Raw genomic sequence first — 24662 nt, 5'->3', positions numbered from 1 at the left:
TCTTGATCTTCTGAGCCAATATCATTTCTCATTACTGCACTGATCCCATCCTTTATTAACAGAGCTACCCCACCTCCTTTTCCACTCTGTCCATCCTTCCGAATTGTCAAAAATCCCTGAATTTTCAGTTCCCAGCCTTGGTCACCTTGCAACCATGGCTCTGTAATGGTTATCAGATCGTACCCATTTCTATCTATTTGTGCCGTCAATTCATCTGTCTTGTTACAAATGCTGCGTGCATTCATATAAAGTGCTTTTGATTTTGTCTTTTACTATTTTCCCTGCTTTGACCTCACTTTCTGATACACTTATGTTTATAAATTCTGTCCCTTCCTGTCACACTCTGGTTATCATTTCCCCCATCGCTCCCCTGCTCTACTGCCTTCTAGCCGCTAAGCACTTGCTGCCCGAGTGCCGCACTGTCGGTGCCTGCCGTGAACCTCAGTGGTGGTTTAGCAGCGGCGCTATCAGTTAACGCCGTGCACTCTAGCACCACCCACTTGGTGACGTCATGGGTGTACAACGCCACGTTAGTGCCACGATCCTGAACTTCACTCCTTTCGCCTGCCGTAGCGCCTGGCACTGTCACCGACAGGGAGAGCGGGTGTTCCATGGAAGCTCCTGGGGCGATGTTATAGAGCAGGAGCCTGTGGCTGGTCAGTTGTAAAATCTTTTAACATTGCCGTGATTCTGTGAGGTCGCACATACTGCTGCCGGTGTTTCCAACGCTCCCTTCACCTTTCTGTCATTTTTCAGGTTTCCGAGCACCAGACCTTCATTATCCATGCAGTGCTACCACCCCTAGAGCCCTCAAAGTAGCGTAGAACGCTTCCCTAAGTGCTCCACTCCCCTCTTGGGGCGCTACTAGTGAATATCCCGTTTGGACACGGTAAACATCGCCCGGCGCTAATATTAGAACAGATTTTTAGGCCTAAGACTCTCTGTGGGCTTTTGCACTGTAACTTGCGATAATCAGAGAGTAAAAACAGCACGGTGCCCTCGACAGGGGATCTAGGACCTGTTTGAACACACCGTGATTCCTCCCGCAAAATCTGCACCATTGTAAAAAAAAAAAAGTATTATGAGTAATTGGATTGGTTAACAAATCATGACAGTGAAATGTTGGGTTTTTTCGATATAAAATGTTGACATGGGCCTTGAATTTTCTCGCAATCCTCAGCACTTGCACCATTATTGTGCTAAAAAAGAGCGAGGAAATTGTTTTTTTGACACATTTATGTACTGTGGGAAAACTCTCCATCCTCTCCAGAGGTTTTCGGGCCCGAGGACCATGGGAAGTGGATGGTGCCAATAAGTGTTCACCCATGTCCCTGATTACAGAAACAGGAAGGGTTTATTTAAACTCAATATTGCAGATTTGTGACCAGTCTTGAGTTTCATCGAACAATAAAAGTGTGCCGGAGCTGAGCTACCTTCGGTGGACTGGATTGAATCGGTTTGGAGAATATAAAGGAGCAAAGCAAGTGCTGGTCATCCTGAGACAAGGGGCACTCCATCACACATGGTGCAGTGAGAGTTTCAGCCCCTATCGGCCACTGGAGAACCAGTTAAAATGGAAGAATAGAAATGTTGTCCTGAAGTGGTGAACTGGCTGTCAGAGTTACAGCAGCAGCAGTTATTTCTCCAGATGTTTGAACACTCAAAGGACTGACACCATCGACCACAACAGACCCAGAAGGTTTAGCAGGCTGCTCTAACACTATCCAGCAAGATGCCCATTGAACACCACCTTCCTACAGTGCCTATACTTTATAAGCCGATTATAAAGTCCAGTCGTAGCCCGAGAATCACCTGCAACTGCTTCTCTTCCCTAACCACCGACTCCATCCCTCTCCTGGCAACTGTCTGAGGCTGGACCAGACCGCTCGCAACCTTGGTGTCGCACTTGACCCCGAGATGAGCTTCTGACCACATATCCGCACCATCACCAAGATCGTCAACTTCAACCTCTGTAACATGGTCAGACTCTGCCCCTGCCTCAGCTTATCTGTTGTTGAAACCTCCCATCCATGCCTTTGTTACCTCTAGACTTTACCCTTGTGCTCGTGACCTAAATTGGCTCCTGGTCTGTTAATGCCTCAAAAATTCTCATCCTTGTTTTCAAATCCCTCATCCCTCCCTGAATTCCACCAGCCCTACAACCCTCCGAGATCTCAGCGCTCCTCCAATTCTGGCCTCTTGTGCAACCTCGATTTCAATCGCTCCAACATTGGCGGCCATGCCTTCAGCTGCCTCGCCCCTAAGCACTAGAATTCCCTCCCTAAACCTCTCCGCCGCTCGACCTCTCTCTCCTCATTAAAACCTACTACTTTGACCAAGCGCAGTGTCACATTTTGTTTGATAATGCTCCTGTGAAGTGTCTTGGGATGTTTTACTATGTTACAGGTGCAAGTTGTTGTTATGCATGTGAATCCTCTGAGGGCTACTGGCAGGAATAAAATCAGAAAATGCTGGAAACATTCAGCAGGTCAGAGCATCTACGGAGAGAGAAACAGAGTTAACGTTTCAGGTTGATGGTCCTTCGTCAGTTCTGACCTGCTGAGTATTTCCAGCATTTTCTGTTTTGATTTCCGATTTCCAGCATCCGCAGTGTTGTGCTTTTGAGTCGCTGACAGGGTTTTCTGTACATGTTGAACCTCCCTTATCCAGAACCCTGGAAACCTGGCCTGTTCTGCATAAGGGATTTTTCCAGATGAGGGGTGGTCATGTTAAATTGGATGGTACAGGTACTGAGCAAGGGGATATCAGGGCTGGCTGGCTTGGGGCTGGGAGTGCGGCAGAGAGATCATGGGGCGGGGGGGGGGTGGATCGCGGGGTCAGGCCAACGATTGCTGGAGTTGGCAGCGAGGAAGGACTTCAATTTGTTCATGTAGGACTTCTGAGCATGTGCCACCGGTGGCCGGGAATGGTTCTGGACGAGGGGTGGCTCTGGATATGGGAGTTCTGGATAAGAACATAATAACATCATAAATAGGAGCAGGAGTAGGCCATACGGCACCTCAAGCCTGCTCTGCCATTTAATACGATGTTGGCTGATCCGATCATGGTCTCAGATCCACTTCCCTGCCCGTTCCCCATAACCCCTTATTCCCTTATCGGTTCAAAAACTGTTTATCTCTATCGTAAATTTATTCAGTGTCCCAGCTTCAATAGCTCTCTGAGGCAGTGAATTCCACAGTTTTACAACCCTCTGAGGAAATAAATTTTTCCTCATCTCACTTTTAAAACGGCCCCTTATTTTAAGATTATGCCCCCTAGTTCTAGTCTCCCCTATCAGTGGAAACATTCTCTCTGTATCCACCTTGTCAAGCCCCCTCATCATCTTATACATTTCGATAAGATCACCTCTCAATTCCAATGAGTAGAGACCCAACCTACTCAACCCTTCCACATCGGTTAACCCCCTCATCTCCGGAATCAACCTTGTGAACCTTCTCTGAACTGCCGCCAAAGCAAGTATATCCTTTCGTAAATATTCCAGGTGTGGCCTCACCAATATCCTGTATAACTGTAGCAAGACTTCCCTACTTTTATACTCCATCCCCTTTGCAATAAAAACCAAGATTACATTGGCCTTCCTGATCACTTGCTGTACTGTAGCACTTTGCAATCTTTCACCATTTAAATAATAACTTGCTCTTTGATTTTTTTCTGCCAAAGTACGTGACCTCACACTTTCCAACATTATACTCCATCTGCCAAATTTTTACCCACTCACTTAGCCTGTCTACGTTCTTTTGCAGATTTTTTGTGTCCTCCTCACCCATTGCTTTTCGTCCCATCTTTGTATCGTCAGCAAACTTGGCAACGTGACACTCAGTCCCTTCTTCCAAGTCGTTAATATAGATTGTAAATATTTGGGGTCCCGGCACTGATCCCTGTGGCACCCCACTAGTTACTGATTGCCAACCCGAGAATGAACCATTTATCCTGACTCTCTGTTTTCTGTTTGTTAGCCAATCCTCTACCCATGCTAATATATTACCCCCAACCCCGTAACTTTTATCTTGTGCAGTAACCTTTTATGTGGCACCTTGCCTTCTGGAAGTCCAAATACACCACATCCACTGGTTCCCCTTTATCCATCCTGTTTGTTGCATCCTCAAAGAATTCCAGCAAATTTGTCAAACATGACTTCCCCTTCATAATCCATGCTGACTGCCTGACCGAATTATGCTTTTCCAAATGTCCGACTACTACTTCTTTAATAATGGACTCCAACATTTTCCCAACCACAGATGTTAGGCTAACTGGTCTATAGTTTCCCGCTTTTTGTCTGCCTCTTTTTTTAAATAGGGGCGTTACATTTGCAGTTTTCCAATCTGCTGGGACTTCCCCAGAATCCAGGGAATGTTGGTATATTACAACCAGTGCATCTACTATCCCTGCCGCTACTTCTCTTAAGAGCTTAGGATGCAAGCCATCATGTCATGGGGATTTATCTGCCTTCAGACCCATTATCTTACTGAGTACCACCTCCATTGTGATTGTGTTAAGTTCTTCGCCCCTCCCCCCTCCATTGCCCCTTGACTATCCACTGTTGGGATATTGTTAGTGTCCTCTACTGTAAAGACTGATACAAAATATTTGTTCAGAGTTTCTGCCATCTCCATGTTCCCCATTACTAATTCCCCGGTCGCGTCCTCTAAGGGACCAATATTTACTTTAGCCACTCTTCCTGTTTATATACCTATAGAAACTCTTGCTATCTGTTTTTAAGGGAGGTTCAAGCTGTACTTGAAATGAAGGCACAGGTTTCACCCACTCAGTGTTTAAAGTGAGAGTGAGAGTGTGGGGCAGTAATAATGTCCAATGAAGCCTTTTTTCCACAGCCTCAGAGATGTGATCACACAGTCACGGCAATGTTTGCACCGCAAGTTTAACGTTGGTGCATAGCTAAAGTTCCATTGCAAATCCAGTGTCAGGATTTAACTCCACTCTGGAGTGAGGTGCAGTGAGAGTCAAAGTCCGACATTAATCCAGAGCGCCATTTGGATATCCTGTTAAAGGTGCTATATAAATGCAAGTTATTGTTACGCAGACAGGTACAGTGCTCTTTCCTAAACGGGCAGCCAGGAGCCAAGTCATACTTAAAGCCAAACTCCAGCTCCCGTCTCACACCAGAAGTTGGTGTAAATGCACGCTGAATGGAATCTGCCAATATAATAATGCTGCTTCCTCTTCTGAGGCACACACGTTGAAATTGGATATTAATAAATTCAGCACATTGCTAGATCACTGCAGAATATGTATGTCTAACAGGACACGGTTTCGCAATCAGTAACAGAACCCATCAAAAGTCGAACATACTGAAGCAAACATTCACTACTTCCGAACCAAACTGGAACAAGTACCTACCCACAGAAGAGCAGAGGGTCAGAGTGAAAACCAGGAACATTTTACAGATCATTCCAACTGGAAAGCGTGCCCCTGCAGCCACTAATCTATCAGACACTATAATCTATCAGATAAGCAGATGTTACTTGGTGACACCAGTTACTTGTGACAAATCATCAGGTGGTACGTAGAGGGAGGAGGGACAGATATCAAAGCAAACAGGCTGACAAGACTTCAGTGATACTAAATGAAAAGGATAATACAATAATTGGGTTGTGCGTAAGGCAGCTTGGAAGCAAATTCCGAATTCTGGTCTAACTCCTTAACTGCAGTTATTTTCCCAGCTCCTGCTCCCACCAGAGGAACTGAGTGTTTCTACCCATTGTCAACAGTACCTTTTACATCTTCCAATCTTCAAAATGTGGTTCCAGGGAAGCCAAGCTGATGAAAGAAAGTGATGCAAGGTTTACGAACCAATATAATGAATACAGGACAGCTACAAAAGGATAAATAAGAGAGTAACAGAGTTAACTAGCAATAAAAACATAAAGGAAATAAAAAGGCTTCAACAAGCATATTGGGTAGTGAGCAGGTAGTCAGGGCTACTGAGAGATAGGGGAGACAAAGGTAGTCGTGGGAGGGTGGGAATGAAAAAGATATGACATAAGGCCTTTGTCTCAGCTTTCATAGAGGAGGTGGTTATTGAGATGTAGAACCAGCAGAGGTGGGGGTTATTATTCACAGAGATTGGACACAACACACAACTTAAACTTAAGGTAGGTGGATGGTTTCCATCTCAGGATCTTGAGGGAAATGAGTGAAGAAATACTTCAAATGGGCACCCAGCACAAAGGGGCAGAAGGGGAAGCTCACATTAACGGTAACGATGGCACCTCTGCTTGGGCCCACATGCCACCTTTGCCCCTATGTCCAGCTGCTTCCATGTTGCATCCTCACTAATTCCATCCTGGCATCTTACCTGTCCGAGCATCAGCACTGATACGCCCATTAGTGAGGCACTGGACAGTGAGAAGGGTTATCACCAGGCGAACCACTAGTGAGAATGAAGACCGAGGAGTGGAAGAGAGGATCAGTACCGTTCCACCATGGCAGGAGAAGAAACAACAGTCCTCCCAGGCCAATGATTTGGGAGCATCAGTCTCGTGAGCAGCTGGTGGAGACAGTTTCCACGCATGTGGTTGAGAGGATGGACAAGTGGGAGGAGTCCAGCACCAACATCTGCAACAATATTTATTCTTCCTGCACCTCCCAAAAGACTCCAAAAAGACTGATCAACCTACTCCTCCCCCTTAATACTTTTCTGCTAACTTGACTCCCCAGATTTCGAACCCCTCCCTCCCAAAATGGCGAGCTACCATATGATTAATTATAACGTGCCTTCAGCTTGGTGGTTCCATGTAAATGAGGCCTGACCCTGAAAATGAATCCGGCTTCTTACAGCCTACCTCAACAACAACAACAACTGGTATTTCTATAGCACCTTTAACACAGTGAAACATCCCAAGGTGCTTCACAGGAGTATTATGAGACAATAAAAATTGACACCAAGCCACATAAGGAGAAATTAGCGCAGGTGATCAAAAGCTTGTTCAAAGAGGTAGGTTTTAAGGATTGTCTTGAAGGAGGAAAGAGAGGCAGAGAGGTTTAGACAGGGAGTTCGAGAGCTTAGGGCCCAGGCAACAGAAGGCATGGCCACCAATGGTTGAGTGATTATAATCGGGGATGCTCAAGAGGGCAGAATTAGAGGAACGCAGAGATCTCGAATAATGACGGACAGGAAAAGACCTCCTGCTCCATCCAGCCTGTCCCACACAATTGTGATACCTTGTGTACTACAATATATACACTCCACCCCACTCAAAACCATGTGATTTCCTGGGAGAGATGAAAAAACAGAAAGAAACCCAGGCCAAATGAGGGAAAAATGCGGGAAATTCCTCTCCGCCCCCTGCCCCCAGGTGATCGAAACTAATCCGGGAGATCACGCTGGCCCTGATAATTTCTTGCAGTACCTACCTATTGTATGAGGTGATCTCCACCCCAACCAGAAACAGGTTCAGCTCTCGCTTGAAGAAATTCACTGAATCCGTGTCCATCGCATGAGCCAGCAGTCTGTTCCAGGGTAGAAACATAGAAAATAGGCGCAGGAGTAGGCCATTCGGCCCTTCGAGCCTGCTCCACCATTCAATGGCTGATCATTCCCTCAGTACCCCTTTCCTGCTTTCTCTCCATATCCCTTGATCTTCTTAGCCATAAGGGCCATATCTAACTCCCTCTTGAATATATCCAATGAACGGGCATCAACAACTCTCTACGGCAGGGAATTCCACAGGTTAACAACTCTGAGTGAAGAAGTTTCTCCTCATCTCAGTCCTAATTGGCCTACCCCTTATCCTAAAACTGTGTCCCCTGGTTCTGGACTTCTCCTACATCGGGAACATTCTACCTGCATCTAACCTGTCCCGTCTGTTTCTATGAGATTCCCTCTCATCCTTCTAAACCCCAATGTATAAAGGCCCAGTTGATCCAGTCTTTTCTCATACGTCAGTCCTGCCATCCCAGGAATTAGTCTGATGAACCTTCGCTAAACTCCCTAAATAGCAAGAACGCCCTTCCTCAGATTCGGAGACCAAAACTGAACACAATATTCCAGGTGAGGCCTCACCAAGGTCCTGTACAACTGCAGTAAGACCTCCCTGCTCAAATACTCAAATCCCCTAGCTATGAAGGCCAGGGTCCGTCCGCTGTTCCCTGGGCAAAGAACCACCTCCTAACATCTAACCTCGATCTGGCCTTACAAAATTTCACATCGTGACCCCTGGTCCTCCCTAACCTTTGTAATTGGAACAAACTGTCAACTCGAACATAATCAATTCCCTTCATTATCTTATAAACCTTGATAAGATCAGCCCTAAGTCTTCTCCAATATGTAGAGTCCCAGCTCGTTTAGCCTACCTTGATAACTAGGAAACTTTAAACTGGGAACTAGTCAAGTGGCTCTCCTCTGCACCCTTTTCAAAGCCTCAAAATCACCCACCATGTGAGGAGACCAAAACTGACACAGTGTTCCACTGCAGCCTGAGGAAGGTCTCTTACAAGGGTAGAAAGTATACTCACTATTTTAGGATCTCTCCGCCCATCACCTGCCCGATGAATGCTCCACTTCAAGATTATCCCTGGGTCTCTAAGTGTAGTAGATCATTTACTATGAAGATAATTCCTCATGTGGGGAGAGGGGGTGAAAATGGGTACCTTTGAACCAGGCTGTGAGTGACAGTTTCATTCAATGGTCAGCGGCACCTTTATAATATTTGCTTAATATCAGTCTGGGCTTCAAAGCGAAGGATGGGTATGACTGTTCCTGAATTTGAAACTTTTGTTCATTGAAACTGATTATTTTTGTCAATTGCACCTCGCTCCTATTTTACTATCAGAATAACATGCCCATGGGAGACGTGCCAATCGCTGTCTCAGCCTTCACATTTTAACCTAATATGGTTTGCAGAATCAAACGTGGGCCTGAGTTGAGGAAATAGGCTGAGAAATGAGCAGGGGCCAAAGGAAGCACTGTGTAAAGTCTGTGGTTTATGTGCTTAGCTCTCAAGCTTGATCTTTATGTCGTTGTGAACAAGTTTCTCACACATTATTCAGCAGAAGCTTTTTATTTTTCATTTCACTGATGCAAGTAAATGTCAGAAAAAATTAAACTTTACAAAAACCTCAATATTTGATGCAGCAAAACCACTTAATGTAAGTTAACAACAAGAACAACTGGTATCTATATAGCACCTTCAACAGGGTACAACGTTCCATGATGCTTCACAGGAGCATTATAAAGCACAATTTCAACTGAACCACAGAAAAGCTTAGAAACAGAAATTTACAGCGCAGAAGGAGGACATTCCGTCCCATCGTGTCTGCAGCAGACGACAAAGAGCCACACGGCCCTTCGTCAGCAGCCTAAAGGTTACATACAAACCCATGAACAATAACGGAAAGACAAAGAGCACCCAGTCCAACCAGTCCGCCACACAGTACTGCAACACCCCTTATACTAAAAACATCGACACTCCACCCCAACTGGAGCCATGTGATCTCCTGGGAGAGGCAAAATCCAGATAAAAACCCAGGCCAATTAAGGGAGAAAAAATCTGGGAAAATTCCTCTCCGACCCATCCAGGCGATCGAAACTAGTCCAGGACATCACCCTGGCCATTTGTATTCCCTGCAGTACTGACCATTATATCTGCGCCGACCAACAAAAGGTCATCTAGTCTAATCCCAGCTCTTGGTCCGTAACCCTGCAGGTTACAGCAATTTAAGTGCCCATCCAACCATCTCTTAAAAGTGGTGAGGGTTTCTGCATCCACCACTCTTCCAGGCATCGAGTTCCAGATCCCCACAACCCTCTGTGTAAAGAAGAACCCTCCCACAAATCCCCTCTAAATCTTCCACCAACCACCTTAAACCTCTGCCCCCTCGTATTAGCCCCCTCCATCAATGGAAATAGACCCTTACTATCTACTATCTCCAGCCCCTCAATATTTTGTACACCTCGATGAGGTCTCCCCTCAACCTCCTCTGTTCCAATTAGAACAAACCCAGCCTATCCAATCTGTTCTCATAACTGAGATTCTCCATTCCAGGCAGCATCCTAGCAAATCTCCTCTGCAACCTCTCTCGTACAATCACGTTCTTCTTATAATACGGCGACCAGAACTGCATGCAGTACTCCAGCTGTGGCCTAACCAAAGCATTATACAATTAAACATAACCTCCCTGCTCTTATATTCTATGCCTTGGCCAATAAAGGCAAGCATTCTGTATGCCTTCTTAACCACCTTATTCACCTGACCTACTTTCAGGGATCTGTGGACAAGCACTCCAAGGTCCCTTTGCCCATCTACATTATTAAGTGGCCTACCGCTTAATGTGTATACCCTTTGCTTATTAGCCCTCCCAAAGTGCATCACCTCACACTTCTCTGAATTAAATTCCATTTGCCACTGCTCTGCCTACCTGACCCGTAGATTGATATCCTCCTGCAGCCAATGACTTTCCTCTTCATTATCAACCACACAGCTAATTTTAGTGTTGTCTGCAAACTTCTTAATCATACTTCCAATATTCAAATCTAAATCGTTGATTTGTACCACAAAAAGCAAGGGACCCAGTACTGAGCCCTGCGGAACCCCACTACAAATATCCTTCCAGTCACAAGAACATCCATCAATCATTACCCTTTGCTTCCTACCTCCAAGCCAATTTTGGATCCAACTTGACACTTTGCCTTGGATCCCATGGCCTTTAACCTTCATGACCAGTCTACCATGCGGGACCTTATCAAAAGCCTTGCTAATCTTACGCACTACCCTCATCGACCCTCTTGGTTACCTCCTCAAAAAATTCAATCAGGTTAGTCAAACACGACCTTCCCTTAACAAATCCGTGCTGACTGTCCCTAATTAATCCTTGCCTATCCAAATGCAGATTTATCCTGTCTTTCAGGATTTTCTCCAATAATTTTCCCACCACTGACGTTAGGCTGACTGGCCTGTAATTACTCGGCCTATCACTTTCTCCCTCCTTAAACAAGGGTACTACATTAGCAGTCCTCCAATCTTCTGGCCCATATCCAAAGAGGACTGGAAAATGATGGCCAAGGCCTCTGCTATTTCCTCTTTTACTTCACTCAACACCCTGAGATGCATTTCATTTGGGCCTGGGGACTTATCTACTTTCAAAGCTGCTAAACCCCTAAATACTTCCTCTCTCACTATATTCATCCAGAATATCACACTCCTCCTCGATAGCAGTATCTGCATTACCACTTGCCTTTGAGGAAACAGATGGCAAGTATTCGTTAAGAACCCTACCAACATCTTCTGCCTCCTCACAGAGATTACCCTCATGGTCTCTAATACCCTTTCCTTAGTTACCCTCTTACTCTTAATATATTTATAGAACATCTTAGGGTTTTCCTTAATTTTACTGGCCAAGAATTTCTCGTGCTCTCTCTTAGCATTCCTAATATCCTTTTTAATTTTACCTCTTATCTTTCTATATTCCTCTAAAGTATTTAGCCATTGATATGTGACATAAGCGTCCCTTTTTTTCTTAATCCTCCCCTGTAAGTCCCTAGACATCCAGGGGGCTCGAGAATTATTTTTCCCAGCATTTTTCTGTTAGGACACATGTTTGGCCTGAACCTTTCGGATCTCCTCCTTGAATGCCTCCCACTATTCCGGCACCGAGTTACCCACAAGTAGCTGTTTCCAGTCCACTATAGACACATCACTCCTTAACTTAGCAAAATTAGCTTTTTCCCAATTAGTAACTTTTATTTCAGGCCTATTCTTGTCCTTATCCATAACCAACTTGAATCTGACTGAATTATGGTCACTAGCACCCAAATGCTCCCCCACTAATACCCCTTCATCTTGCCCAGCTTCATTCCCCAAAACCAAATCCAAGCCTGCCCCCTCTCGTGTTGGGCTTGTTGCATACTGACTAAAACATTCTCTTCAATGCATTTCAAGAATTCCGCACCCTCTATACCCTTCACACTAAATTTGTCCCAATCAATATTTCCATCGTTAAAATCCCCTACTATTACTACCCTATGGTTTTTAGACTTCACAGCCTACATATTTGCTCCTCTATCTCCCCCCCACTGTTTGGAGGTCTATAATACACTCCCAGCTGTGTGATCGCCCCTTTTTTATTTTTCAATTCGACCCATATGGCCTCAGTTAATGATCCCTCTAACATATCATCCCTCCTTACCGCTGTAATAGTTACTTTAATTTGTACTGCAACCCACCCCGCCCCCCCCCCCCCTTTTTACCCCCTTCTCTATCTTGTCTAAATATCCTGTAGCCAGGATTATTACATTTCCAAACCTGCCCCTCTTTCAGCAATGTTTCTGTAATGGCTATAATGTCATACTCCCAAGTGTCTATCTACGCTCTTATCTCATCCGCCTTATTCGCTATACTCCTTGCATTAAAGTATATACCATTCAGCACAGGAAGATCTCCTTGCTTACTACATACTAAGCCCTGTTTCCTCTGTTTTACAGATTCGCTTTGTAGGTTCTTGCTATCCAACTTCTGCTTTACTTCCTTCCCTTTTGAATTTGTTCTCAGGTTCCCATCCCCCTGCCAAGCGAGCTTCAGCTCTCCCCAACTACACCAGCAAAACTCTCTGCGAGGTTATTGGTCCCGGCGCTGTTGAGGTGCAACCCGTCCGGTTTGTACAGGTCCCATCTCCCCAGAAGCAGTCCCAATGCCTCGACTTTAAAGCCCTCCCTCCTGCACCAATTTTCCAGCACGTGTTCATCCTCTCTATCCTTCTATACTTGCACTCATTAGCACGTGGCACTGATAGTAACCCGGAGATAACTACCTTTGAGGCCCTACCCTTGACCCTGGCACCAGGGAGGCATAAAACCATTCGGGAGTCACGTCTCCGGCCACAGAAACGCCTGTCTGTTCCCCTAACTATAGAATCCTCCATCACTCGGAGTTTTCTGTTCTTCGTCCCTCCCCCCTGTGCAGCTGAGCCAGCTTGGTGCCTTCGTCCTTACCGATACTCAGAATTAAATATTGGTTTGAAAGCGAGATGGACTCATGCCTAGCACACTTACTACGTCTGGTGGTCACCCACTTCTCTGCCTGCACTCTTGGTCAAAGAGGTAGGATTTAAGGAGCATTTTAAAGGAGGCCGGAGAGGCAGAGAGGTATAGGGAGAGAATTCCAGAGCTTAGGGCCATGGAAGCTGAAGGCACGGCCGCCAGTGGTTCAGCAATTAAAATCAGGGAAGCTCAACAGGGCAGAATTAGAGGAGCGCAGACATCTCGGGTTGGGGGCGTGGCGGGGGGAGCTGCAGTGTTGGGGGGGGCAGTTGTGAGGCTGAAGGAGATTACAGAGATAGGGAGGGACAAGGTCATGCAGGGATTTGATAAGAAGGATGAGAATTTTAAAATTGGGGCATTGCTTAAATGATAGCCAATATAGGTCAGAGAGCACAAGGGTGATAGATTAACTAGATTGAGCGAGTTAGGACAGCAAAGTTTTGGATGACCTCAAATTCACATAGTGTTGAATATGGAAGGCCAGGCAGGAGTACGTTGGAATAGTCAAGTCTAGAGGTAACAAAGACATAGATGAGGGTTTCAGCAGCAAATGAGCTGAGGCTGGGGCAGAGACGGGCGATGTTACGATGTGGAAATAGGTGGTCTTAGTTTTGGCGCGGATATTTGGTCGGAAGCTCATTTCAGGGTCAAATACGACAGCAAGGTTGCGAACCGTCTGGTTCAACCTCAGACAGAGGTTGGGGAGAGGGATGGAATCAGTGGCGATGGAATGGAGTTTGTGGCAGGGACCGAAGACAATGGCTTCGGGCTTCTCAATATTTAATTGGAGAAAATCTCTGTTCATCCAGTACAGGATCGGACAAGCAGTGTGATCATTTAGAGAGAGTGGAGGGGTCGAGACACGTGTCGTGAGGTAGAGCTGGATGTTGTTAGCATACATGTGGAAACTGATGCTGTGTTTTTGCCAAAAGGCAGCATGTAGATGAAAAATAGAAGGGGGCCAAGGATAGATCATTAGGGGACACCAGAGGTAACATTGCAGGAGCAGGAAGAGAAGCCATTGCAGGTGATTCTCTGGCTACGATCAGATAGATAAGAATGGAACCAGGCGAGTGCAGTCCCACCCAGCTGGACGATGGTGGAGAGGTATTGGAGAAGGATGGAGTGGTGAACCATGTCAAAGGCTGCAGACAAGTCAAGGAGGACAAAGAGCGATAGGTTACCTTTGTCACAGTCACATCGGATTTCATTTGTGACTTTGATAGCCATTTTGGTTCTGTGGCAGGGGTGAAGACCTGATTGGAGGGATTCAGTATGGAGTTCCAGGAAAGATGGGCACTGATTTGGGAGGCGACAACATGTTCAAGGACTCTGGAGAGGAAATGGAGGTTGGAGATGGGCTGGCACTTTACAAGGACGGAGGGGACAAGGATTTAATTTTTGAGAGGGGTGATGGTGACAGATTTGATGGAGAGGGTGACAGTACCCGAGGAGAGAGAACCACTAACAATGTCAGCTAACATGGGATCCAGAAAAGGAAGTTGTGTGGTCAGCAGTTTAGTGGGAATGGGTTTGATGGGGCAGCATGTGGCTTATGTGGACTAGATTGGGTCGGAGGGGGCACGAGGGAAGATCAGAGAACAATTAGAGGGCTGGGCCAGGGAGGATCCTGGTGGGCTAGGGGTAGGGAGGGAAGTGGCAGGGGCAGCTGAATGGATGGTCACAATCTTAGAGACAAAGACGTTCATGAGCTCCTCACACTTGTTGTTGGAGGTGAGGGTGGAGGAGACAGGAGAGAGGGGTTTAAGAAGACGGTTAACAGTAGAGAAAAGAAGCTGGAGGGTTTATCTTTACATTGCAAAATGATTCTGGAATAGTGAGCGATTTTGGCAGACCAGAGCAGGACCCGATAGTTGTTTATGTGGTCCAGCCAGATCTGGTGGTGAATGGTGAAACCAGTTGTCCGCTTTACCCGTTCAAGTCTGCGTACCTTGTACTTAAGGGAGTGAGGATGAGGGCTGTACCATGGGAACGGCCAGGGTGAGAGACAGTACTGGTTTTATTAGGGACTAGGGCACCAAAGGTGGTGGCGAGGTTGTTGTGGAGCAGATCGGTGACTGCAGAAATGTCGTGGTGAATGGAGGGCCAAAGGCTGGACTGTTGGGATTTTGGACTTGCAGTTGTGAGTTACGAAAGTTTTTTTTCTAAGGCAGACACAAAAGGAAGTAGGTTTGGGGGTGGGGAGGGAGCAGGATGTGGGGGGAGAGCGATGCAAAGAAGTGGTCAGAAATGGTCCTTTCTGTGATTGAGACGATGGGAGTCGCAAGGCTACATGAGATGGCAAGGACACGTGTATTGCCTTGAAACTTCTTCAGCAGTCCCTCGGAGTCGAGAATGACTTGCTTCCACACTAATGAGTTCTCAAATGAATGATGAGTCCAATGCGGGTCCTACAGTCTCTGTCACAGGTGGGGCAGACGGTGGTTGGAGTGATGGCTGGGTACGGTGCTTGGATTGTCGTGCGCTCCTTCCGCTGTTTGCGCTTGGCTTCCGCGTGCTCCCGGCGAAGAGGCTCGAGGTGTTCGGCACCTTCCCGGATGCTTCTCCATTTTGTGCTGTCTTGGGCCAGGGATTCCCAGGTGTCGGTGGGGATGTTGCACTTTTTCAAGGAGGCTTTGAGGGTGTCCTTGAAGAGTTTCCTCTGCCCATTTGGGACTCGCATGCCGTGTCGGAGCTCTGAGCAGAGCACTTGTTTTGAGAGTCTAGTGTCGGGCATGTGGACAATGTGGCCTGTCCGTCGAAGCTGATCGAGTGTGGTCAATACTTCGATGCTGGGGATGTTGGCCTGAGCGAGAACACTGACATTGGTGCACCTAGACTGCCAATGGATTTGCAGGATCTTGCGCAGGCAGTGTTGGTGTGGTACTTCTCCAGTGCTTTGAGGTGCCTGCTGTACATAGTCCATATCTCTGAAGCATATAGGAGTGCGGGTAGACCATGAGCTTGGTGCCAGGTTTGAGGTCCTGGTCTTCAAGCACTCTCTTCCTCAGGCGATCGAAGGCTGCACTGGCACACTGAAGGCGGTGTTGGACTTCATCATCGATGTCTGCCCTTGTTGACAGTGGGCTCCCGAGGTATGGAAAATGGTCCACGTTGTCCAAGGCCTTGTCATGGATCTTGATAATCGGGGGTTAGTACAGTGTGGCGGAGGCAGCTTGGTCGAGGACCTTTGTCTTACGGGTGTTTAGAGCAAGGCTCATACTCTCGTACACTTCGGTGAAGGTGTAGTCGATGGTTTGGATTTCGACCTCCGTGTATGCGCAAATGCAAGCGTCGTCTACGTACTGTAATTCAATGACAGAGGTTGGATGAACATGGAGGCGACGGAGTTTGAACAGTTTCCCGTTTGTTCTGTAGATTAGTTCCACTCCAGCAGGGAGCTTATTGAGGGTGAGATGGAGCATTGTAGCAAGGAAGATGGAGAAGAGCGTTGGTGCAATGACACAGCCTTGCTTGACTCCGGTCCACATGTGCATTGGGTCTGTGGTGGATCCATTGGTCACGGCTTGCGTGTCATCGTGAAGCTGGCAGAGGATGGTGACAAACATTTGAGGGCTGATGAATTTGAGGAGGATACTCCATAATCTCTCACGGTTGACAGTGTTGAAGGCCTTTGTGAGGTCAAAGAAGGCCATGTACAGAGGTTGATGCTGCTCCCTGCATTTCTCTTGAACTTGACGCGTGGTGAAGATCATGTCTATTGTGCCCCTTCGTGGCCGGAATCGCATTGTGACTCTGGGAGAGGCTCTTCAGCCACTGGGAGAAAGCGATTGAAGAGGATACTTGCGATGACTTTCCCTGTGGCTCACAGCAGGGAAACTCCTCTGTAATTACCACAATCGGACTTGTCACCTTTTTTGAAGATGGTCACGATTACAGCATCTGAGAGCTCCAGGCATGCTCTCCTCCTTCCAAATAAGAGAAATGAGTTCATGGATTCGTGCTTTTCCACCATGCTATAGTGCTTCAGCGGGGATTCCATCTGGTCCTGAGACCTTGTTGTTCTTCAGTTGTCGCATGGCCTTTTCAACCTCATGCCGGGCTGGGGTTGTGCTGAGGTGATGGTGGGTAGCATGCTGCAGAATGAAGTCGAGGACATTCATGTCAAAGACAGATTCTTGGTTAAGGAGATCTTCGAATTGTTCCTTCCAGCGGGCACTGACTGCCTCTCTGTCCTTAATGAATATGTCTCCGTTCTTGGCCCACAAGTGGGTTGGACCTTGGGTGCTTGGGCCATAGGTGGTCTTGACTGCGCTAAAGAATCCACGCATGTCGTGGTTGTGGGCTACTTGCTGGATCTCCTGCGCTTTTTCCACCCACCATTTGTTCATTCGGTCACGAGTTTTATTTTGGACATCAACCTTCAGACGTTGATAGAGCTGCTTTCTTGTTCTCGAGTTATGATGCTCTTTGCAGTTCAAGAATGCCTTGCGTTTGCGACTTATTAGCTCCTGGACCTCCTGGTCGTACTCATCGAACCAGTCTTGGTGTTTCCTGGTGGAGTGACCGAGTGTCTCTTCACAGGTGCTAATTATGGAGGCCTTGAGGCGGAGGGGTTTAGGGAGGATATTCCAGAGTTTAGGGCCTAGGCACACAGACTACAGTGGACACTCTGCGTCTCCGGTTCACTGGAAGTCGTCAGGTTGGTTGTGAGATGCTGGCTGAATGGAGCTTTCTTAGCAGGGTCTTTGAGTACTCCAGCATCAATTTCTGTTGCTGCCGTTGTTTTGGGGCTACATTGTCCGTCCAGCAGTTGTCAGTCCTGTCATGGCGCGGGTGATGCACACGTCCTTGTGGTCCCTCACACAAACAATGATGTAGTCTCGCAGATACCAGTGCTTGGAGCCAGGCTGTTGCCATGAGGCCTTGTACTTTGGGTCGCTGGGTTCCCTGATGTAAGGAGAAAATCTATCAGTGGTGTTTGCAGGGCAGGCATCCCCAGTGGCTGGCATCCTCACCTCATATTCCCTCTTTCTCCCCTGCTGTACCACCTGAAGCTTTTTTAAATCATTCTTTGCAATGTGTGTGTCGCGGCCAAGCCCTGCATTTACTGCCCATCCCCAGCTGCCCTTGAGAAGGTCGTGGTGGGCTGCCTTGTTGGACCGAAGTAGTCTGTGTGCCTAGGCCCTAAACTCCGGAATATCCTCCCTAAACCCCTCCGCCTCACTACCTCTCTCTCCTCCTCTGAGACGCTCATTGAAACCTACCTGTTTGACCAAGCTTTTGGTCACCTGTCCTAATATCTCCTCATGTGGTTCGGTGTCAAATGTTGATAATGCTCCTGTGAAGCACCTTGGGACATTTTACTACATTAATGGTGCTATGTAAATGCAAGTTGTTGCTTTTCAAGGTACTCCCACCGTGCTTTTAGGGAGGGAGTTCCTGGATTGTGACCCAGCAACAATGAATATACATCGAAGTCAGGATGGTGTGTGACTGGAGAAATTGGATGTGGTGGTGTTCCAATGTCCTTCTAGATGGTGGAGGTCGTGGGATTCGGAAATGCTGCCGAAGAAGCCTTGGTCAGATGCTGCAGTCCATGCAGTAGTAAATGTTCACTGCAGACACGGTGTGTCGGTGGTGGAGGGAGTAGTTGTTTAATCTGGGATAGTGAGTTAGTGCTCACTGCAGACACGGTGTGTCGGTGGTGGAGGGAGTCGTTGTTTAATCTGGGATAGTGAGTTAGTGCTCACTGCAGACACGGTGTGTCGGTGGTGGAGGGAGTCGTTGTTTAATCTGGGAGAGTGAGTTAGTGCTCACTGCAGACACGGTGTGTCGGTGGTGGAGGGAGTCGTTGTTTAATCTGGGATAGTGAGTTAGTGCTCACTGCAGACACGGTGTGTCGGTGGTAGAGGGAGTCGTTGTTTAATCTGGGAGAGTGAGTTAGTGCTCACTGCAGACACGGTGTGTCGGTGGTGGAGGGAGTCGTTGGTTAATCTGGGATAGTGAGTTAGTGCTCACTGCAGACACAGTGTGTCGGTGGTGGAGGGAGTCGTTGTTTAATCTGGGATAGTGTCGAGCTTTGAGTGTTGTAGCTGCACAACAGTGGAATTTTGAGTGATATGGCCGAGGCTGATCCAGCCTATTCTTTATCTTTGTATCTGTCTCTCTCTCCCTATAAATTGTGATTCTCTGTCAAAAATGTATATCTGGAATTTGGAAACTGAGATAACAACAACTTGCATTTATATAGCGCCTTCATTTAGAAAAATGTTCCAATGTGCTTCACAGGAGTGTAATCAGACAAGAGTTGACATCGAGCCACTAAAGAAGGCAGGTGATCAAACACTTGGTCAAAGAGGTCGGCTGTAAGCAGCATCTTGAGGAGAGAGAGGTGGAGAAGTGAAGAGATTTGGGAAGGAAGATTCGGGCCTAGACGGCTGAACCAATGGTTGGGGGAAGAGAATGAGGGATGCACAAGAGGCCAAATTTGGAGGAACGTAGAAGTCTCAGAGGGTTATAGAGTTGTAGGAGTTTACAGAGGAAGGGATGGGCGAGGCCACGGAGAGATTTAAACACAAGGATGAGAATTTTAAATTTGAGGTGTTGGTGACTGGGAGCTAATGTTGGTCAGCGAGCACAGGGGGTGATGGATGAATGGGACTAGTGCGAGTTAGGCTAAGGGCAGCAGAGTTTTGGATGAGTTCAAGTTTATGGAGGGTGGAAGATGTGAGGCCGGCCAGGAGAGTGTTGGAATAGTTGTGTCTGTAGGGAACAAGAGCATGGGTGAGGGTTTCAGTCGCAGATGGGCAGGGGCAGAGACGGGCGATATTACAGAAGTGGAAGAAGGCGTCTAAGTGTTCCCAGATCACAAGCTCACAATTTCCTCTCCAGTAAAATTGTGAAAACACAGTAACAAGGAGGAACTCTCAAAATCATTTGTTCTTGTCCTCTCTTATTTGTGACATTTGTAACCAGACTGATTGTACTGGCTGCCTTAAATGTCACTGTGCACAGCCCAAGTGACCATCAGCAGGGGTGGGTGTTATCCCCAGTTTGAAGTGTATGTACACACGTCATCAAACCCACAAACAAAGCCGCTCTTTCAAAAATGGTCAATCCATAAATAATCTGCAGCGGTTTTATTTACACTGCCTCCTTAATGACACTTCCGTAACAGGAACAGATTTTGGTCCTTCATACACGTGATTGGCATCCAAAACCGGGCCATGAACAACCTCTTCTGCTAAAACTGGTCGAATTATTTTTAGAAGCCGTACCACAACAGGAAAATGCCCAACCATGGTATTTCCTGTAAATGCTGACCTGATATCCTATAATAAGTGGTAATGTTAAGAATGTAGGAAGGATTAGGGATGAATTATACATAATCTACAACGCACACAGGCCCTGAGGCCCAATGGGTCCGCGCCGGTGTTGATACACCACACAAGCTCCTCCCACTCGAATTACCATCAGCCGTGGCTCAGTGGGTAGCACTCTCTCGGTGGGAGGGGCCAGGAGTGAGCAGGGACTGCTGGTTGTTTGATTAATGCTGGGGGTTGGAGTGAGTTTGTAAAAAGTTGCTGTTGAGTTTTGGGGATATGTTTTTCCAGTTTTGGGGCCTTTTTGGCCCATAAACAGCAGCCAGATGTCTGCTGAGGGACCCGGAGTGCTGGGCCCCTCAGGGAACAATGTTCCCAGGATGCATTTAATCAGGGGAGAAAATGTTGGGGGAAGGGAGAATAAAAGACCCAAAGATTTGGGCCGGGACCCCAGGAGATTGGGAAAAGAAAACACGGTGGTGGTGCAGTGCGAGGATAAGGAGATACGAGCTTGGGACATTATCCAGGCAGTACATGAGGACTGCGGTGAGAGAAGCTGCTTTGCCTGCTGACCAAAGCCCAATGTTGGGTTCGAGGTGACGGTCAGTGGCTGAGAGGAGGTGGGAAGACTTTTACTGAGTTTGAAGGTTGGTGATAAGTTCTTGGATGTATCTCTGCTGTACTCTGAAGAGGTGGTGGTCTCATTCTTAAACCTGACAGTTTATATTGAGGACCATGTGCTAATAAAAAAGTTGGAGTCGTGGGACATTAAAATTTACTCGGCAATAAAGAGGAGATACTCTCCAGGAACGCGGGAAGCAGGTGGAACCCGTTATGTAAAGATGTGCTTCCCAGAGCGGATGATGTCATTACCCTGCAACATGAAATTTGAGACAATGGAAGGACTGCAGTACTTCCGGGTACTGCATGATAACCAGGTGAAGATTTGCTGTTATTGTCTCGGACACGACCAGCTTGGAAGAAGCTGTCCAGACCTGTACTGCTATAACTGCGGTGAATCTGGACACATTACTTGGAGTTGCAAGGCAGAGAGCTGTGGGGTGTGTCACAAAGGCCCCACCCTCTGAGTGTGAGGCAGAAGGAAGCCCCTCGAGTGACGAGGAGATGGGAGAATGAGCAGGAGGTGTGAGTGGAGTGGCTGGAGGAGCAGAGCAGGCGGAGGACACTGCTGGCGAACGGAATGAGAAAAGAGCACAAGAAGAGGCAGAAAATTGTGGAGCAGAGAACAGGACGGAGATGGTGGAAAACATACCAAGTGTGGTGGAAAAGGACAAAGACAGCGGGGGGCAGCATTGGTCAAGGGCAGAGTCGAGCCATAATACGGCTCAGCTCACCCTAAGGAATCGGGTGTCTGTGGGGAGAGCGGAGGTGGGAACGGGGTAAGTGTAAGTACTCCAAAGAAAGGCGGGGAGTCAGATATCCTGGGGAGCAGGAGGGGGCAAGACAAGGAGAGGGTGCAAGAGGCAGGAGTCTTAAAGGGGCAGCAGGACAACGAGTGGGGAGACAAAGAAGCCAAAAGGGAGCAAGATAGGTGAAGACGCACCATTGTCCCAGAGAGAGAAGAAACGGGGAGCAAGGGTCAGTGGTGGAGCTGAGGCCGAAGGGAGCGGCACTGTTGGAGAAACCACGATAGCAGGAAGACTGTCGAAGGGACATTATATAAGAACATAAGAAATAGGAGCAGGAGTCGGCCATACGGCCCCTCGAGCCTGCTCCGCCATTTAATACCATCATGGCTGAGATAAACCGAGACACTGTCTGCTCTCAGGTGGATGTAAAAGCTCCTATGGCACCATTTCAAAGAAGAGCAGGGGAGTTATCCCCGTGTCCTCGCCAATATTTATCCCTCAATCAACAACAAAAACAAATTATCTGGTCATTATCACATTGCTGTTTGTGGGAGCTTGCTGTGCACAAATTGGCTGCCCCGTTTCCCACATTACAACAGTGACTACACTCCAAAAGTACTACAGTGGTTGTAAAGCGCTTTGAGACGTCTGGTGCTCGTGAAAGGCGCTATATAAATGCAAGTCTTTCTTTGTGTGAATATGTTTTTCTAGAGGACGGCCCACTTGCTCTTGTTATTTGTTCCTCTTTATGTGGTTTGTACTTGAGCTGTGAGAACCCTGTAAGGAAGTTCAGTGACAATCAGCTATCTCTGAAACATCGACGGTAGCATATTATACAGTGTGTGAATGAACAGGAATTTCATCTTTTAAAAATAATTAATTTGAAATGTTTGGCCCGAGGCTCACAGCCGTGACTCTGACCCTCTGTGTCGCAGTGGGTAAGTAAATGCCCAGAGTGGGGGCATCCAACCTGGGTTTGGTTTCATATGATCACATTTCTGAGTTTGATTTCGGGATTGTGGCCGGGTGGTGTGAGTCGGGTATTTTGCAGTCAGATATTTATGTTTAAAAATTGAGATATGTTGGGATTTCTCATGGTTCAGTGGACAAATACCCGGTAAGATGTGACACTGAGCCACACTGCCCAGTTATCCCACTCCTGGTCTGTGTGTGTGACTGCTGGGGTGTGGAGACCAATAGGATCAACTGCTCTTCCAGGCTGAGAAGCCATCCACGATGTATTGTTCAGATTCACTTGTGAAGAACAGGCGTTGGGTGAGCTATCAGTAGGCTGGCCCCTCCTGTGAGGTAAGAGACAGTATTATACTAAAAGCAAAGGCTGACACAAATGCAAGGCAACGTGGAAATAAAGCAACAAAGGGATACAAAGAAAGTAAGAGCTGCATAAAGGAATACAGAAAAAACTGGTGAAGATTATCAAAGCAAACAGCAGAAGTTATCAACAACAACAACTGGTATTTATATAGCACCTTTAATCTAGTGAAACTTCCCAAGGGGCTTCACAGGAGTATTATGAGAGATAAAATTTGACACCAAGCTGCATAAGCAGAAATTAGTGCAGGTGATCAAAAGCTTGGTCAAAGAGGTATGTTTTAAGGATTGTCTTGAAGGAGGAAAGAGAGGTAGAGAGGTTTAAGGCAGGGAGTTCCAGAGCTTGGGGTCCAGGCAACAGAAGGCACGGCCACCAATGGTGGAGCGATTATAATCAGGGATGGGCAAGAGGGCAGAATTAGAGGAGCGCAGATATCTCGGGCGGGCGGGGGGGGCGGGGGTTGTGGGGCTGGAGGAGATTACAGAGATAGGGAGGGGCAAGGCCATGGAGGGATTTGAAAACAAGGATGAGAATTTTGAAATCGAGGCATTGCTTAACTGGAAGCTAATGTCGGTCAGCGAGCTCAGGGGTGATGGGTGAGTGGGACTTGGTGCGAGTTCGGACACGGACAGCCGAGTTTTGGATCACCTCTAGTTTACGTAGGGTTGAATGTGGAGGCCGGCTAGGAGTGTGTTGGAATAGTCAAGTCTCGAGGTGACAAAGGCACTGATGGGTGTTTCAGTTTATTTGGAGAAAGGGAGCAGCTGAAGGGGAATGTGGGCCCAATAAAGACAGATACAGGCGAGACTATAATAGATAATAAGGGCACGGCAGACTTGGGCAATGGAAACTTTGCATCCATTTAGAAGAACTTACTGGAGTTAATGCATGTAAAAAATGTCACTGTGTAAATATTGTGACTGAAGAGAGACAGATCTCCAGGACCTACTGGTTACCACCCCGGATATTAAAAGAAACCAGTGAGGAAATTGTAGATGTGTTTGTCATTGTTTTCCAGAGTTCTCTAGAATCAGGAATTATGTCCTTGGTCTGGAAAATTGCAAATGGTGCTCCATATTTTAAGAAGGTGGAGGCAGAATGCAAGGGCCCAAGTTTCGGGCCACGCCCCGACTGGACGCCCGTTTTTCGCGCCACAAAGTGTGCCTTAAAAAAAACTTACCTATTCTCCGGCTCTCAGCAGGTCCTCTGGAGCTGGGTGCGGCGCATCACGAGCTGTGGGGGGCGGAGCCAGGTGCCTGCGCTGAAAACAGTGCTGGGACCTCTGCACATGCGCACTACAGTGGGCGCGCATGTGCAGTAGCTCCAGGTGCCCAAAACTGTGTGGGAGGGGCCTGAAGCACACAGCCCCGAGCCCTGGCCGAATAGCCTCACTGGGGCTGCGTGGATAAGGCTGCACCTCCCACGCCCAGCTCTTGCTTCCTCCCGACCCGACCCAACCCCCCCCACCCCCCGACCCTCACCTCCCCACCCCCGACTCAACTCCCGCTCCCCCACCCCCCGCACCCGACCCGACCCCCCCCCCACCCCCTGACCCTCACCTCTCCCCCCCCCCCCCCCGACCTCCGCACCCATTCCCCCCCCCGACCCACAATCCCGACCCCCACCGGATCCCGGTCCATGGACCCTGCACCCGACGG

General features: G+C 47.6%; 1 protein-coding gene across 3 annotated transcripts in view; it reads left to right on the top strand.

The window, feature by feature from the left end:
• Positions 1-24662, top strand: part of LOC139250600 (uncharacterized) — a 142467-nt gene that overhangs the window by 35833 nt on the left and 81972 nt on the right. For 2 of the 3 annotated variants that reach the window (XM_070873000.1, XM_070872998.1), the window contains exon 1: positions 22438-22609. The exons of the other annotated variant lie outside the window; for it this stretch is intronic. In XM_070873000.1, coding sequence (XP_070729101.1) covers positions 22558-22609 — 52 coding nt within the window. In that variant the 5' untranslated portion in view covers positions 22438-22557. Of the gene's footprint in view, positions 1-22437; positions 22610-24662 lie in introns of those variants that run through there. 3 annotated transcript variants of the gene reach the window in all.

Source organism: Pristiophorus japonicus, unplaced genomic scaffold (assembly GCF_044704955.1).
Source record: "Pristiophorus japonicus isolate sPriJap1 unplaced genomic scaffold, sPriJap1.hap1 HAP1_SCAFFOLD_399, whole genome shotgun sequence".
Taxonomy (NCBI): Eukaryota; Metazoa; Chordata; class Chondrichthyes; family Pristiophoridae; genus Pristiophorus; species Pristiophorus japonicus.
This window is presented reverse-complemented; position numbering and strand designations above follow the sequence as displayed.